This window comes from Eucalyptus grandis, chromosome 5, assembly GCF_016545825.1.
Source record: "Eucalyptus grandis isolate ANBG69807.140 chromosome 5, ASM1654582v1, whole genome shotgun sequence".
Classification (NCBI taxonomy): domain Eukaryota; kingdom Viridiplantae; phylum Streptophyta; class Magnoliopsida; order Myrtales; family Myrtaceae; genus Eucalyptus; species Eucalyptus grandis.
This window is the reverse complement of record NC_052616.1, coordinates 10,415,830-10,431,837: the sequence shown is the minus strand read 5'-3', so window position 1 is coordinate 10,431,837 and position 16,008 is coordinate 10,415,830. Positions and strand designations below refer to the sequence as shown.

Below are 16,008 nucleotides of genomic sequence, written 5' to 3'. Positions count from 1 at the left end.
TTATGCTGCGCATGGCCCAGTCACAAAAATTCTGAAAAAATCATAATAGAAGGAAGGACCAGTAGAAGTTGCAGCACAGGAAGGGAAGAGCAAGACTGGGGGGAAGAGAGAGAGAATTCTTGGCATCCCGTTCCAGGTGGCCACTGGCCTAGATCTAGGCGAGAGCAACATGCCCTTCGCACTCGGTTGGGGCACCACTAGGTCACCACTACCAACTGAGTATTGACTGACCGCGCCCCACCATCGAGTGCAAGGGTCAGACCGCCCTCCCCGAGGCAAGTGGGGGCGGCGGGGGGCACCGTCCCTCCCTCCCTTACGATTATTGCCGTCGCTTTTCCTTTCTTTTCGTATTTTCTTGTAATGTCCCAAGGTGGCCGTGCATGTGTATCGTCAAGTTAGAACACATGGGTTCGACAGAAGTGAGCAAAAGGGACTAAATCCATGGTAATTAAGTTCAAGAACCAAGTAGAACATTTAGCTCGAGTTTAGAGACCAAATAGAACATTTAGCTCGAGTTTAGAGACCAAATCGGACATATTCTAAACTCATCCAACTTACTTCTTTTTACTTGCAAATTCGATCAGACATCACTTTATAAGTTCTCGACGAGGAGTAAAGGATGATACAGATGGATCTTCAATTTCAATTTGTTCAATTATTAAAAGAAACCTCCAACCTGCTTTGTATTTCTAGAACGCATCTCAAGAAGAACCAAAGAATCAAACAATCATTTCCCTCGAAGCTATATAGCAGCAACCCATTTCGATCTACTACTGTACAATCTCCATGGCTAGTGGCCCCCGACAAAACACAATCGCTCCTTCCGTCGCCATCACCAAGAAACCAGGGTCTCGAAGCTGTTCAGCCCGTCCAGCTCCGGCGCGAACCTCGGCACGCTCCTCCGACCGCTCGCTGCTTGCGGCGGCTTCGCTTCGCGGCTCTTCCTCGCACCTTCGGCGGCGCGCTCGCCGCTCGGGGCGCTCCGTGGGGCCGAACGAGCGGCGGCGGCGGAGGCGAAGAAGCTGGACCCGACGGCCTGGCCCAGGAACTCCGCGCACAGGGCGTCGAAGGAGCTGAACATGGAATTCATCTGGGTCTCTCTAAATCTTGATAAAGACTCCGAATTTCCGAGAAAGAACAGAACTTGGCCGAGTGGGATTGACGATTGACGATTTGACGATTTGATGAGGAGAGAGTTTGAAGGGGCGTCGATATATATAGAGAGAGGAGCGAGGGGAAGCGGCCTCGGGGAAAGAGCGGGTGAGGACCGAGGTAGGCTCGTGGCTGGGCCCGACGGGCGGCGCCCCACTTGCGACAGCAGAGCCGCAGCCACTTGACGCGGTCAAAGCGTTGCGGAAAGTGGGCAGAGCCGCAGCCACTTGCGACAGCTTTCGCTTTGCTTTTTCTCCCGAACAGAGGAAGCGGTTGAACCGAGACGTTTGCAGTCGCTCCTGTCAGAGATATTTTCCCGTGATCCACGCGGGTCGGGTTTCATTGACAAGAGAATTGGGTCGAGCCGATATGGTTCGGTGTTTGAGATTCACTCGAGTTGGATGTTCGACCATGGATGCCGCCCGAGACCCGATTCAATGAACGGGAAACTTGATTGGGGACTAGGCTTGATCACGAGAACTAGTACAGTGAATACTCGACTCGACTTATGGATTGTTGTAATCCACGACGTCGGTCCACAACATAGGGAGGGGCGTGGTCGGAAAGGGTCGAGTGGGGATGAATTTTTAGGATAGGATTCAATCGACAGGCCGACAAAACATGTGGAGGAGTTACATTTCGAGGGAGTTTGGTCGACTCATGTGGGTCACATAATTCAACATTATGCTGGCTTTACTTGTTCCAGAAAACATGCATCAGTTCCCCCCACCAGACATACTCAGTTCATGGGCCATGTTTCGTTTTCTATGTTTGCCCTGGTGCCTCCTAGTCTTTAGCCGAAAAAGATAAAGGTGGCATCGATCGGTAGGGACAGTTAGGAATCTTAATTCAATATGCCTGGCCAATCTCATAAACTTCATTTATGCTGCGAACATCGTGCAAGGCATGAAGACTTCCGATGTTCTCAATAGGTCAAGCATTCTAACACTACTCTTGCACGAGGATGGGATCAGATTTCTTCTTTTACGAATCGGTACAGCAAGAAGTGGCACTCCATGGATTGAGAATTTAACGGCAAACTCCTTAACCTCAAAACGATTGTGAGTCGACAACTCGACTTGATCTCACTGAAAAGCCACACAGCCCATCGTCTGCAAACGAGACAAGAAACGGGCTTAATTGGCTAAGATGTTCCATTTGTTCAACAGGGTAAAGAGCAATCTAATTAAAGTCGATGGAGGGAATAACAGCCCTTCAATAGTTTCCGCTTTGATCTCAGGCAGAATTGTCCTTACAAGGGAAAGAGGCCTCCTGCAAATTTCGGACCCAATCCAAATCCAGAAAAAAATGTCTGCCCCTGGTTCACGTTCATTCATCGGGATAAGGGAATGACGCAAGACGCTCCAGATTCCAAAGCTTCTCAAATTTCCACAGCATCTTTCAAGAGCCATTTATTGCTGAATAGAGACGACCTTTGGGTTTCCAATACGAAGATTCCTGCTCGCGTTATCCTTCGTGTTTTCTATTCAAACCCAGTTAAAACTAAAAGTAACGAGATTTTTTTGCCTTGCATTCTCATGTCCTGCCTTTTTTTAAGTTCTGATGTTTATAGTTAACCCTTCTCTTTTCATGTTCTGGATAATCAATCATTGATTTGTCCAGCTCTTATAGCGTAAGTAAATATCGAACTCCTTTAAAAGTTGGCTTCACGTTAATGGCTGGAAACCGAAATGGATTCGATGAGATTTGAAGCCATCGGTCCGACCAAAATGAAAGAAAATTGCTTCCACATGATCATCATCGACTACATTGCAACCAGGTCTACTTACTTTAATGCAGAGGGAAATGATGCACGTACTCATCGTCCAGCCTAAGCAGCTCGACCCCATACTTGATTCTATGTCGACCGAAGCTGAGAAGGAGCTAATGGCAGGGCCCTAAGAGTAATCAAAGAAGCAAACCTAAGAGCAATCGAAGCTGAAGACGAGGAGGAGGAGATGATCTAACAAGGAAAAGGGTCTCATATACCTTTCGCACACGCCAAAACAAGAGGCAAAAGAGAACCGAAGAATGACAAAGGCTTAGACGTGGGCAGTCCCTTCTGTGAATTTGGGGTCCTCACACCGGTATCTTCCGTCGGGGCCGATACCAAAGCCTTTAGGATCAGCAAACACGTTCTCTAGTAGCTGGCTTCTGGGTGGAATAGGGCTTGCATCAGCAAATTCCACGGCATCCTCTATAATCTCATCTATCTTCTTGTCAATGGCTTTTAGCTCGGCTTCACTTGCCAGATTGCTTTCGAGAATGTACTTCTTCAAGGCTACGATGGGATCCCTTGCAGCATAGTGAGCCTTCTCAGCTGACAAATCAATACAAAATAAAAATATATTAGCCAGATTGTCTGAAGTGAGTTATGTGTCTCGCTAGAAGAATAAGGAATATAAGAAGGTGACCATCACTAATACATTCTGAAAGCCGCACTGTAGCACAGTTGATTTTGTCCACGAATACAAAAGTTTTTCTGTCGAATGGCCCAAATGCACAAGTACAGGAAGTTCCCCAATGAAATCACCAACAAAAAAGTCATATTGGATCTTAGAGACAAGCCTGAAAAACGATCTTATACACTACTCAAAAGTATGTTACCATAAGAGCTCGAATCTCATGCTATTGCATCTTCATCCTTGAATGACCTTTACTTTCCTCTAAGGAACCAATTCTTGCCTTCAAAACTCCAACTCAATCAAGCATCTACCACATTGGATTACTGACCCCTCTCTCACCGATGGCACCAAGATAGGGAAGAGAGATGTTGTTGGTGATACCACCTTCGTATGTAGTCAGATGACAAGAAAGATACTTTTACTTGTAAGAAGAAAGATGCTAAAAGAAGAGCACTTTGTACTTTGAGGCCGGTTGGTGTAGACCACAAATTAATGTCTTCCGAACTTCTTTCAGTGTAAAACTTTTTAGTCCCCTAGCGACCACACTGCACCTGAACGCATCTGCTGTAAACTTCAAGATCTTTTCAGTTGTGTTGCTTGCTTGCTATCATTCTTCATATTTTCCAGTATCCCTTATTTCCTTGTAACTCAACTACTTCGTGTGTTCTCAAATCATTCTAAGGTTATACAACAGTGCTAGGACTTCTCTTTCCAGCAAGTCATACTCTTACTAACTGGCTCAATTTAATCGATTCTAAGATCATATCATATCAAAATTATTTAAGCAGATCCTCGTTTTTCCAGTATCTTATAAGACAAAGCACATAGATACTCTTTTACCAAAAAAAAAAAAAAAGCACATAGATACTCATTCCAACATTACCAGCTTTTTTTTTGCCTTTGGGCCAATGACTCATCCATCCCCATTTCGATGCCTAGTTTAATTCCTATCACAGCCTTAACATGATCTCTTGACACATTCTATGACTAAACAATCAAGATTTCAATTTCAATTTAGTAAGTGCCTTCCTATGTTAATTTGCCGACACATACGTGAGCATAAATAATATATATACCAATTTCCCTCTTCGATAGCCTTCAGCCCTCAAGTTCCACCAGCACCCTTGGTTCCTAGTCTCTTGATCCTCATTGTTTACTAACATCCAAATTGAAAAAATTAACAACCTAAGATGACTAGCTCAGCTCCCTCTTGAGACTTCGGCAATCCTTGCAAGAGCATGTCTTACTTTTTTCATGAGGAAGAAACGTATAAGTTCAGATAAGGAATACCATCTTAAAGCAAGTATTTGCAAATACTAAATCACAAGACAGAGAGACACTCCGAAGAGCCACGGGATGACAGTTCAGTCTTCCACATGATGCTCATTTAGGCCCTTTTGAGACTTCAATGGTCCTTGCAAGAGAATGTCTTACTTATTTCTTGGGGAAGAAACGTATAAGTTCAGATGAAAGAAACACCAACGAATGCCATCTTAAATCACAAGACAGAGAGACGCTCCAAAGAGCCAGGGGATGACAGTTCAGTCATCCACATGATGCTAATTTAACCCCTTTTGAAATTATCAATGTTCTCCATGTGACCATATTCGTCTTCCCAACTGAAGATCCCTTCCCCATTTGAGTATTTCATTTAAACAGAACTTTTGCCATCAACTGAGCTCAATGCACTCAGCTAGCTCCACCCTGGGGCGCAAGTTCTCAAAGCAGTAATTGCCTCGGCCATCTTCCCCTATAATCAATTTATCTGATCTCATCCCTTGTCTTAGAGTTACAATCCGTATGTGCAGGCTCTCAGGTTGTGCATTACTCAAACATTCTCCGTTCAAAATTTGGTAAATTCATGCTAGCAAAAGTTTAACCTTGATATCTATGATAGCCAGAAGTGGCAATGGCACGTTGAATGCGAGCTGACAATGATAATTGGAATAGGACTAGAAGGCTTACCAGGATCACGAAGCTCGTCAGGATCGGCCAAAGAGTGTCCCCTAAATCTGTAAGTTTCGCATTCGACCAATGTAGGACCCTCCCCTCTCCTTGCTCTTCCAATAGCCTCCTTGGCAACCTCCCTCACCTTTAACACGTCCATACCATCAACATGGACACCGGGCATTCCAAACGCAGGCCCCTTCTTCCAAATCTGCGGATCAGAAGTCGCTCTCAGATGAGACATCCCGATTGCCCACAGATTGTTTTCCACCACGAACACGATAGGCAACTTCCACAATGCGGCCATGTTCAAGCACTCATAGAACTGTCCATTGTTACAGGTCCCGTCTCCAAAGAACGCGACCGTGACATGATCACAGTCGGCTTCTTTCAAGACCTCCCTCCTGTACTTCGAGGTGAAAGCAGCCCCTGTGGCAATCGGAATCCCTTCGCCGATGAAGGCAAACCCGCCAAGCAAATTGTGCTCTTTGCTGAACATGTGCATAGAGCCACCTTGGCCTCTGCAGCAGCCGGTCGTCTTGCCGAACAACTCGCTCATCACCGCACGAGCGGAAACCCCTTTGCTCAGCGCATGAACGTGATCCCTGTAGTGACTGACCACGCAATCTTCTTGCTTCAAGAGCTTGATGAACCCAGTAGACACAGCCTCCTGGCCATTGTAGAGGTGGACGAAGCCGAACATCTTGCCTCTGTAGTACATCTGAGCGCACATATCCTCAAAAGTCCTGCCCAAAACCATGTCCTCGTACAGCTCCAACCCTTCTTCTTTCGTGATAAGCTGCACATACCCAGAGCAATGAATTACACAAAACAAAGAAAAAAAAAAAACTCAACCAGCTGAATTCGCTCGCTACAATTCAGTATCCACATCAGTGATCAGCAAATCGCGAGCTCCCTTTTTTACCAAATCCGAAGACGAGGAAGAGGAACGCTTGGGCTTCTTCTCCTTGACGACGTCCGAGACCGCGACGACGACGGAGGACGACCCGCGACGCCGGGCGGGGAGGGCTCCGAACCGGAGCTTCCAGGCTGATCCGAGGAAACCGGAGGCGAGCTTGCCGGAGGCCGCCGCCGGCGGGGGGCCGCGCTTCTCCCCGGCGAAGGAGCCGGGGCGACAAACCGCGCGGACCGAAGGAAAGGCCGCGGACATGTTCGCGCCTGCTCGTGACCTGTGCCCGACTGGTGCGAGTGGGTTGACTGGTGAAGCGATTTCGACCACACGAACTTGCAGAAGGAGAAGGGAAAGGAGGAGGAGGAGGAGGAGAGATGGAGTTTAGCTCTTTACGGAAGTGGTGCGGAAGCGAGAGGGACGGGTATGACAGGTAAGAGGAGTTATCGGCCACGTGGACGGAGGTCGGAGGAAGTTGATCCGCCGACAGCCTTAAATGCCGCTAAAACTGTGCTTGCCGCCAAGTTGGTTGGCTTAACCGCGAAGTTGGTGTACTCTGTTTTCACGACTTAACGAGTTAGATTCATATCATAAACGAATCTATAAATAGCCTGTGTTATTGGGTTGCTCGATTGGAGAACTGCAATATGTCCCAATTTAGAGATTTCCTAACTAGTAGCATCTTAGCATATTAATGGACTGCAGCTAGGGGTTCACCAACCCTCCATCTTCAGTTATGGCTCACCACGAGCATTCCATCACTGGTGCCAGACCCTTGTGGTAATGCTTGAAGGGGGTTGACAGCACTTGTCAAGTTGTCATTACTCTCCGCCCCTTCTTAATAACACTAAATTTTATTTGAATAATCTATATTATAGGATTTGCGTGAGATTGACATGACTTCATGCTAAATTTAATGATCTAAATGTAGTTTAGCATATATGCAATGGTGTAGATGCGTTGGCACAAACCTGCTTGTTTCACCAAAAATGATGAAATGTCTTTTAGAATATAGATGGATCGATATGAATGGACAAAGGTATTGAAGGATCATTTTGAGAACAATCATCACCGGAGATATAAATTGTAGGAAAGTGGAAATATGGATGAATTTGTTGAAAAATGATGAATTCTGTGATTGAGTGGGTGTTTTTACAAATAGTACAAAGTAGGCATTTATAACTCACTATTGACTAGGGTGCGTTTGTTTTGCGGAATACATTTTCAAGGAAAACATTTTCCTCATTTTTTGGCATTTGGGTTGCTTAGGAAAATGAGTCAATGGAAAACATTTTCCTAGTCAACGGAAAATGTTTTCCTAATAAAGCTTAAATTTAGAAAAATGATTTCCCTTTTAAAAGGATCGAAAAACGTTTTCGAATTTACCAAAGCTTAGATTTGATGCTTGGTTTACAAACAATTATTCTTATAAACATATATTTTTAAAAAATTGAATTTTGATCTTTTTTTTTTTTTAAATTAAAATTTGGAAAACATTTTAAAATAAAAATAAAAAAATCGAATTTGCTTTTTTCTTTTCTTTTCTTTTCTCCCTTTTTCTTTTTGCTTCTTCTTCACCCGTCACCGGCCACAAGGATGGCCAATGAGCTCTGGTCTCACCAAATCAAGCGATCTCATGACCTTCGACAACAAGGCTTGAGCTTGCTCGAGGCTGATGAGCCTTAAGCCTCGCTAAATCGGGTGAGCTCGTGGCCTCTAGGGTTGAGGCTCAAGCCTCACCAAATTGGGCGAGCTCACAGCCTCTAGTGGCCAGTTGGTGAGCTCGCGCCTCTAGCAATAGCTGGAGCTCACCCTTTATAAGCCAGCCAGGAACAAATTGCCAGAGGAAGCATAAGGGATGGTATGAGGAAGTTGAGGAGTGAAGGACAAGAAGAAGGAAAAAGAGAAAAGAAAAAAAGGAAATAAAAAGAAAGAAAATAAAAAACAACAATATTAAAAATTTGAAGTTTTTTAAATTAAAAATTTTCATTTTTTTTCTTGTGATGAAGTGTGAAATTATTTTTTAATGGAATCCAAATAACATAAAACATTTTCAATTATACATCGCCAAACAAAGGAAAACAAACCGTATTATTGAAAAATACTTTCTCGGAAAACATTTTTCTTTATCATTGAATTTTCCATGAAACAAACACATCCTATAATTCTAGTTATGATTACAGGAGGTTTCACTATCTATGATCTCCTATCATCTAATAACATTTATTCATAGTAAGCTAACAAAATCCTAAATTAGTGACTATAGATATAACCATTGAGCATTTTACCCAAAAAAATGCTAAAAAAAAAAAAATATAACCATTGAGCAGATAAGTTTTTATATGCCAATTGCTTGCTGTCGACGACTCCATCAATCAACTTCTCGAGTCTGCTCTTGTCAATAACTCTCATGTGATGTTGTTGATAATTTCATTGATAAATTGTTGATTTATTCAAGTTGCCAACTTTTTTATTCATCAATTATTTATATTTTCATCAAACTTGCTTAATGACTAAGTGTGTTTCTTGTCAATAGTTATTAAAAATTGGTATTTTTTAGTGTCAGCACTGCTATAAGGCTACTAATGTCATATCAAAATTGAAATTTGTTAGTAAAATGACATGTTTATCAATTGCATCGTGTATTTGAAAGACCTACCAAAACAATAAATGAACTGCACCACGTGATACATTTAAAACGTTGCAGATATGAACTTCACTTAAATGTGTATGAATGTGTTAAGCATGCATTGACATGTCTTAAATGTTGTTTGATATAACTTCTCTACAGTATATTCAGCTGTGAAAGGCACAATGCAACTTCTAAAAAAAGAAAAATTCCTCACTTAATTTCAAGGTGCTAGAACTGTCACTTTAAAACACAATTGTAACTTAATATATCGATGTTGATAACGATAACATGTTGACTTGTTTAACTACATATGTTTTTGACAAGGGTGTGACATATAAGTCGAAGGGGTCAATTCACATACGACAAATTGATCGATTGTGCATGAATAGGTTGAACTAAAGATACGCAAAAGAATCGAAAATCACTTAGAATCGAACCGAACTAACTTAGAATCAGCGAATCCCTGGGGAACTGTCCGATTCCGATTCGAGGTGTGGACCGCATACCTAGATTAGTACATATATATATATATGAGTTGAACGCTATTATGTCTAGACCTAATCACAACAGGCCTAGCATTTCGTGAGCCTGCCTAGACTCGAGCAAAAGACATTCTAGACAAGCCTTGGACATGGTCGTTGTTTGGTAATTGGTTAAGCGGTGTTTACTTCTATTCTTTTGTTTTCGAAAATAATTTTGGAACAAAATCATGTCTGATAAAATTTTTGTTCCTAGGAACAAATTTAGAGTAGAATAAAAAATAAAACAAAAATTTGATTTTTTGTTCCCGGTAACAATTCTAAAATCAAGTCCACCTATTTTTTTTCTTTTTCCTCCTCTTTCTTCTTGTTCTTCTTCCCTCTCTCTTGATTTTCAGGTGTTGTTGCCGCCACCATTGCCGTTTGTCACCGCTGCTGCCCCCCCGCCAAACGTCACCATCCCATGCTAGTCATTGCCAAGCTCGCCAGAGGCTCGGCCTCACTGGTGGCCCGGCAAGCCTCCCCCGGCCATCGGCAAGGCTTGGCCAACGAGGCACGGCCTCATTGAGGGCCGACAACGCTCTGGTGAGGTCGTCGACCCTTATTTGGCCAGTCGCCAGTCATCCCAAGGTCGGCGACCAACCACCTTGAAGAAGAAGAAGAAGAAGAAGAAGAAGAAGAAGAAGAAGGGGAGAAAGAAAGGAACAAAAGAAAAAAAGAAAAAAAAAGTAATAAAATTATTTAAAAAATAAGATTTTGAAGTAGGAATTAAAATTTTGCTATATATAGAATACATATTTAATTGTGTATTTTAATTTATTATTTAGTATTTATATTTATAGTTTATACTATAGTTTATTATTTACTATTCAATAAAAATTGGATTAGTTAATATTTTTATTACTTATTATAAATATAATTAATCAATAGAATTTCTACGATTTGATAAAATTTTAGAATGGAATAGAATTCTAAATTTGAATTCTTTTGAAATTGAAAATATAATAAATATAATATGATTTCTTCACTCATAAAAAGATAATTATATTGGTGAGTGGTCCGTGAGAATTCAATATCAAATTTATACTCATCTAAAAAGGTAATTGAAAAAGAATTGGATAATAAATTTTATGTAATTACCAAACGTATTAATATTCTTTTTTTTATTCCAAAATCAGAAATTTTATGCAGTTACCAAACGCATTATTTTGCTCATAAATTATTCGAAAACAAAATAAAAAATAATCATTTATAATCGAAATTATTCCGAACAAATGGTTACCAAACACACCTCTTAATGAGAAAAACTTGAATCCATCTAGGCTGAAAATTCACATAAAATTTCTTTATTTATTTTTTTGGAGGGGGGGACTCAACCAAAGATTTAAATCAGATCTTAAGGCTCAGATCTCACCTAATGATAAGCTTTTACTTACAACACAAGCAACTCAAACTTCAGCCTAGCATAATTAGCTACGTATCTTGTAAATAGGTTACAACGCATAAGTAACTATAAATTTACCAACCATATCTTAATCTTGGCACAACAAGATTGAATCAAAATCAATATCGACCAAAAATACTCTAGTAAAGGCACGACGTTGTTTCCATTGAATCAATCCAAATTGTCGGATCTAATTACCCACGAATCTCTCGGCGTCTCCTTCTTTATATATATACATTCGGGCGAAGGTGCATCGAATCTCGGTGCCTCCGATGATTAAAAAAGGACAGAGCAGGTCTTCACGGCGTCGAGCTTAGGCAAATGTAAGGAAAAAAGAGTGACGGGCAAGGAGATTCTCCTCCTCCTTGTTCTGTCCACGTGGAGAGAAATTCTAACCTGCCGTCGCCCCCACCGTTTGACCGTACGTCGCCCTCGCATTCTCCCCCTGATGATCAGAGCTACCAGACCGGTCCCGCCTCCGGTGGGACCACCGCCCACCCCTGCCGCTCAGATCTATCGCGTAGCCCGACCAATCACCGTCCGCCGGGGTGGACTTCTTAGGGTGCATCGGTATTACGTGAGCTTAGCATATCGTCGCCGTTCATCCCAACAGATCTTGTGCGAGCCGATCTGACGACTTGTCATGGTCGAGTCTCACACAAATCGAACTCGCCCATTATTTAGTTTTCGGCGGTTGGATCATTCAGCGGGAGATGGACGATTTACAAAAATAATATTTTTTAAAAATAATTATTTGTATCATTTACAATAATTAATTGATAAAAATAATTTTATTACAATAAGAATCTAAATCTAAATATTTTACCAGCGATGAAATATTTTTAATTCGTTCATTTTTGTAAATGATATCACATGATTATTTTAGATAAAATATTTTTGAGTTACCCATTACTCACAAAACTAACAAAGTCTATATCAACGATTGTGGACCATCCATGCAACATATTCCCGTACAATTGATGGATGAATGCATAAGGACAAATGCTATAAAATCTATGTACTAATCTAATATCGTTATTATCAAGAAACTATAATTCCATCGATTAGAAGCGTAGAAGAATAAATCAATGACCACTGTTAGGTTGGCGAAATAAATGGTTGAGATGGATCGAAATCAAATTAGGGCCATGCAAGTATGCCTGATCCAACGGGCCCAGCACAATTTTTCAATACATTGGGCAAATAATTTTCTCTATTTTCAAGTGTGACCTCGCTCAGGCCAGCATTATTCCATGCAAAAGTAACATTTTCCATAATTACAAGCAAGTTAGGAAACAACTCTTATGCCTGATATTACCAAAAATGCATGACTTTGGTCCATATAAGGTACACCTATAAATAACAACAAATTAAATCAAACTCGAGATTGACTGAAAATACGCTAGCAATGTTGCTACAACAACGTTCCATTAAATCGAACCAAATTATCAGATCTAGGTACCTACGAATCTCTCCGTCTCTCTCGTTTCTTCTAATTTCGGGCGAAGGTGCATCTAATCTCGGTGCCTCCGATGAAAACAAAATAATTAATAATAAAATGACAAGGCAGGTCTTCACGGCGTCGAGCTTAAGCAAATGTGAAAGGACAAAAAAAAAAAAAAAAAACGTCAACGGCAGGAAATTCTCTTCCTCCTTCTCTCTTCACATGGAGAGAAATTCTAACCTGCCCTCGCCCCCATCGTTTTACCGTACGTCGCCCTCGCTTATTCTCCCTGATCAGACCTAGCGGCCCCGCCCCGCTTCCGGTGGGACCACCTCTCCCCCCTCCCCCGCCGCTCAGATCCTGAACGTAGCCTCACCCATCACCGTCCGCTGGGGTGGACTTTTTAGGGTGCATCGGATCACGTGAGCTTGGCATATCGCAGCCGTTCATCCTCAATAGATCCTGTGCGAGACAGTCTGGCGATTGTCATGGCCTTGTCTCGCGCAAATCCAACTCAGTCCAATATTTTTCGACCAAAAAAAAAAATAAAAAATTACTCAGCCCGATATTTAGCTTTTAAGTGGTTGGATTGATTAGTGAAAAATAAACGATTTAAATTTTTCGGGATAATACTTATTTGTACTCATTTAATTAATTAATTGATGAAAAATATTTTTATTATCGACAACAATTTAAATTTAAATAATTTTATAAGTTATACCATGTTATCTTTTTCAAGAAAAATATTTTTCATATTATCTATTTCTCGAAAAATCAACGGAGCTTGGATCAACCATTCTGGTCCATCCATGCAGCTTAATCTTGTACGATTAGTGGGTGAAATGCGCGAGGACAAATGCTTAAAAATCCACGTACTAATGATTGATTCGGTCAACAAAAATATCTGACCATAGTTATTATCAGGAAATCATGATTTCATTGGCTAGAACTAGAGGCACGATAGATTAAAATCAATGACTACCGTTAGTTCGGCGAAGTAAGTGGTCAGGACATATCAAATTAGGCAACCTATATATGCCCAACCCAACCCAGCGTGTGGCTCCGAGCATTAGTTTTCGACTAGTTAGGGCAGACAATTTCCTCTTTTTTCCGAGCGTGACCTTGTCTCGGGCCGGCGTTATTCCGAAAAAGAAAGTAAATACTTTTCAATCGTAAACATGTCAGCCAATCGTTTCATTCAATCGAGGGTAGAACCGTCCTAAAAAGGGAAAGCGGAGGCGCCGAAGCGGACGTAGCTTGGAAATTCCGTCCCGGCGGACCCGCCACTCACGTGGCAGTTCGCGTAATCACGCGCCTCCTTTTCCCTCCCTTCCCTTCGGGAGCCGGGGCGAGTTCACGGGGGAGGAGGAATACCCGGAACCCAAATCCGCATTTCATTCCCGCTAAATCTGGACCCTCCAAATCCGGTTTGATCTGTAGCCACGAAAAAATATATATACTCCTCTGCTGCGGAGGTCGAAGACCAGAAAAAAGAAAAGCCCGCATCGCAGAAGGAGAGATTAGAGGAGGAGAAGCGAGGCAAAGATTCGGGTCGGATCCGGCGGCGCTCGTCGGGTTTGGTCCGTCTTTCGACGTAAGGCCGTCTCTCTCTCTCTCTCTCTCTCTCTCTTGCTCTTTCGCCGTGCGTGGAGAGAGAGATGGCGAGCGGGGTGAAGGCTTCGTGCACCTTGGTGGCGTCCGTGCTGGCGGCGTCGACGACGGCGGCGTTCACCTCCGCCCCCGCAGATCGGAGCTCCTCCTTCTGTTCCCGTCCGAATGGGGTGAGTCCCGGGTTTCGATTTCCTCCTGGGTGTTTTCCCCGGATGGGTTGTTTTGGTTTGTTCTTCTTGTTTCCCCGTGCGTGATTCTGGTTCTGTTCTTGTTCGTGCTGGTGCTGCTGGTGCTGCTGCTGTCTTTCGGCTTGTATCTCTCTTGTTTCTTTGTCTTTTCCCCTCCTGAATCGGTGGCCAATCGAGTTCAATTCGTGCTTAGTTCCTTGATTTGTGCCCTAGTCGCTGCGCGTGCGTGGAAAAATCGTTTCTTTTTCGTTTTGTTCATCGATGTCGGAGATGGGTCTTGGAAATCTTGATTTCTCCGCTCGTCTCTGCCATTTTCTGTCTACCCTTCTTCCATCTCCGTCGTTAATTTTTCATCTTTCTAGCTGAACTTATCTGAACTCGTTTCTCAGGGATGCTCTTCGTATTCTTCGAACGAGAGGAAGCTGGTGGTGGGATCGAGCTCGCTTTCTTCGGAGGAGGACAAATTGTTCGCGCCGAGATTCGACGGCTTGCGGTTCATCGAGACTCTGGTGACTGCACACAGATAGAAACAAACCCCCCCTCAGATTCTGTCGTATTCTTCCCATTTTCGAACGACGTTGAGTTATTGTGAGGAAAAACATTGTTCGTGAGACGTGATTCCAAGGAGAGCCCCCTGTCAATTTGGGTCATTTTCTTACCCCTCGGCTTTTGAATTTCGTTTGACGGTGAAATGTCAGCTTCTAGAGAACGTGAAATCTCACAGTTTTTGTTTTATTTTTCCTGGTCATTTGTCTCTCTAATCATTGTCGCCTCGCTGATTGGCGGGGTGGCGTCGGTGTTGCGTCTTGTCAACGTTGACGGTTCTTCGTTTTCTCTATTTGTGAACGGGCGTTGAGATTCTGCTTCACGTTTTCTTGGGTTGGTTGTGGAGTTGATGTTTGGAAATTCGGTTGCTTCACGGAAAGGTCTGGTTGCTGGGAAAACGTCGGCCACACAAAAGATTTTGACCGTTGGGTGGGATGGGCTGGAGATGCGAATGAATCTGACTCTGATTCTTGCAGAACTGATTTGCAGGCTGTTTTCCAGGAAGAGGGCAGGGCACGGTCTTGATTGTCAGAAGGTGTGTTGTAGTCTGAATCGAACCCGAACTCAGAACTCAAAGTTTTGAGCTTTTAAGCTGGACATTGGATTGTATAGCTCGATACGGTTATGGTACTTTGTGAAAAAACCGACGGCTTGATGGGGTTCGATTAGTTGTTTCGTGCTTGAGAAAGAATGAATCGAGCTCAAGTAATCGTTGGGTTCGAGCAGCCCGTCAGGAGATCGATTCATTCGCATTCGAACTCCCGGTGTTTTCGGCGCTGGATCAATTGGTTTTGGTGGTGCTTGATGGGGTAAAATTGAAAGTAAAAGATGAAAAGGGTAGGCTATGTTAAGATGATATCTGAAGGCCTTTTTTATGTTTGTTGATCGTTGATATGAAATGGGGGTTCTTATTTTATGGGTTTGATACATCTTATCGAGAGGTCGATCCCATCAAAATGGAGAAACACGAGAGACAACATCGAAGAAGTTAACTGCTTTAATTGGATATATTACGTATTTGAGATGAATTACAAATTTAATTTTGAGTTCTAATTATTCTTCCCTAATGTCGTGTTAGCCAAAATTGGAGAGGCTTTGATTAGATTTCTTACGTGGAATGTCGGGCCACAATTGGCGTACGCATCCCTTATTAGACCGAAAAGCAAAGAGCCCTTTTGGGCACGTCTTCAATTAGGCAAACAATGTCTAAGAAAGTTTATATGACACTAATCTTGTTTGGCTTGGTGTAT

At 42.6% G+C, this 16,008-nt stretch overlaps 2 protein-coding genes across 3 annotated transcripts; one reads left to right on the top strand and one right to left on the bottom strand.

The window, feature by feature from the left end:
• Positions 1–2,802: 2,802 nt before the first annotated feature.
• LOC104444120 (pyruvate dehydrogenase E1 component subunit alpha-3, chloroplastic) lies at positions 2,803–6,831 on the bottom strand. 2 transcript variants are annotated; one of them, XR_725357.3, is made up of 4 exons: positions 6,430–6,831; positions 5,523–6,303; positions 3,142–3,472; positions 2,803–3,050 (listed from the first exon to the last, which is right to left on the bottom strand). XR_725357.3 is itself a non-coding variant. In XM_010057728.3 (3 exons), the coding sequence occupies exons 1-3, from the start codon at positions 6,673–6,675 to the stop codon at positions 3,195–3,197; spliced, it is 1,305 nt and encodes a 434-aa protein (XP_010056030.2). In that variant the 5' UTR covers positions 6,676–6,831; the 3' UTR covers positions 2,803–3,194. The 2 variants fall into 2 exon arrangements, 1 of the variants encoding a protein (XP_010056030.2); XM_010057728.3 differs by having other exon boundaries at positions 2,803–3,472.
• Positions 6,832–13,776: 6,945 nt separating this feature from the next.
• On the top strand, positions 13,777–15,674 carry LOC108960164. Its single transcript, XM_018875113.2, has 2 exons — positions 13,777–14,194; positions 14,602–15,674. The coding sequence occupies exons 1-2, from the start codon at positions 14,072–14,074 to the stop codon at positions 14,737–14,739; spliced, it is 261 nt and encodes an 86-aa protein (XP_018730658.1). The 5' UTR covers positions 13,777–14,071; the 3' UTR covers positions 14,740–15,674.
• The last annotated feature ends 334 nt before the right edge of the window (positions 15,675–16,008 follow it).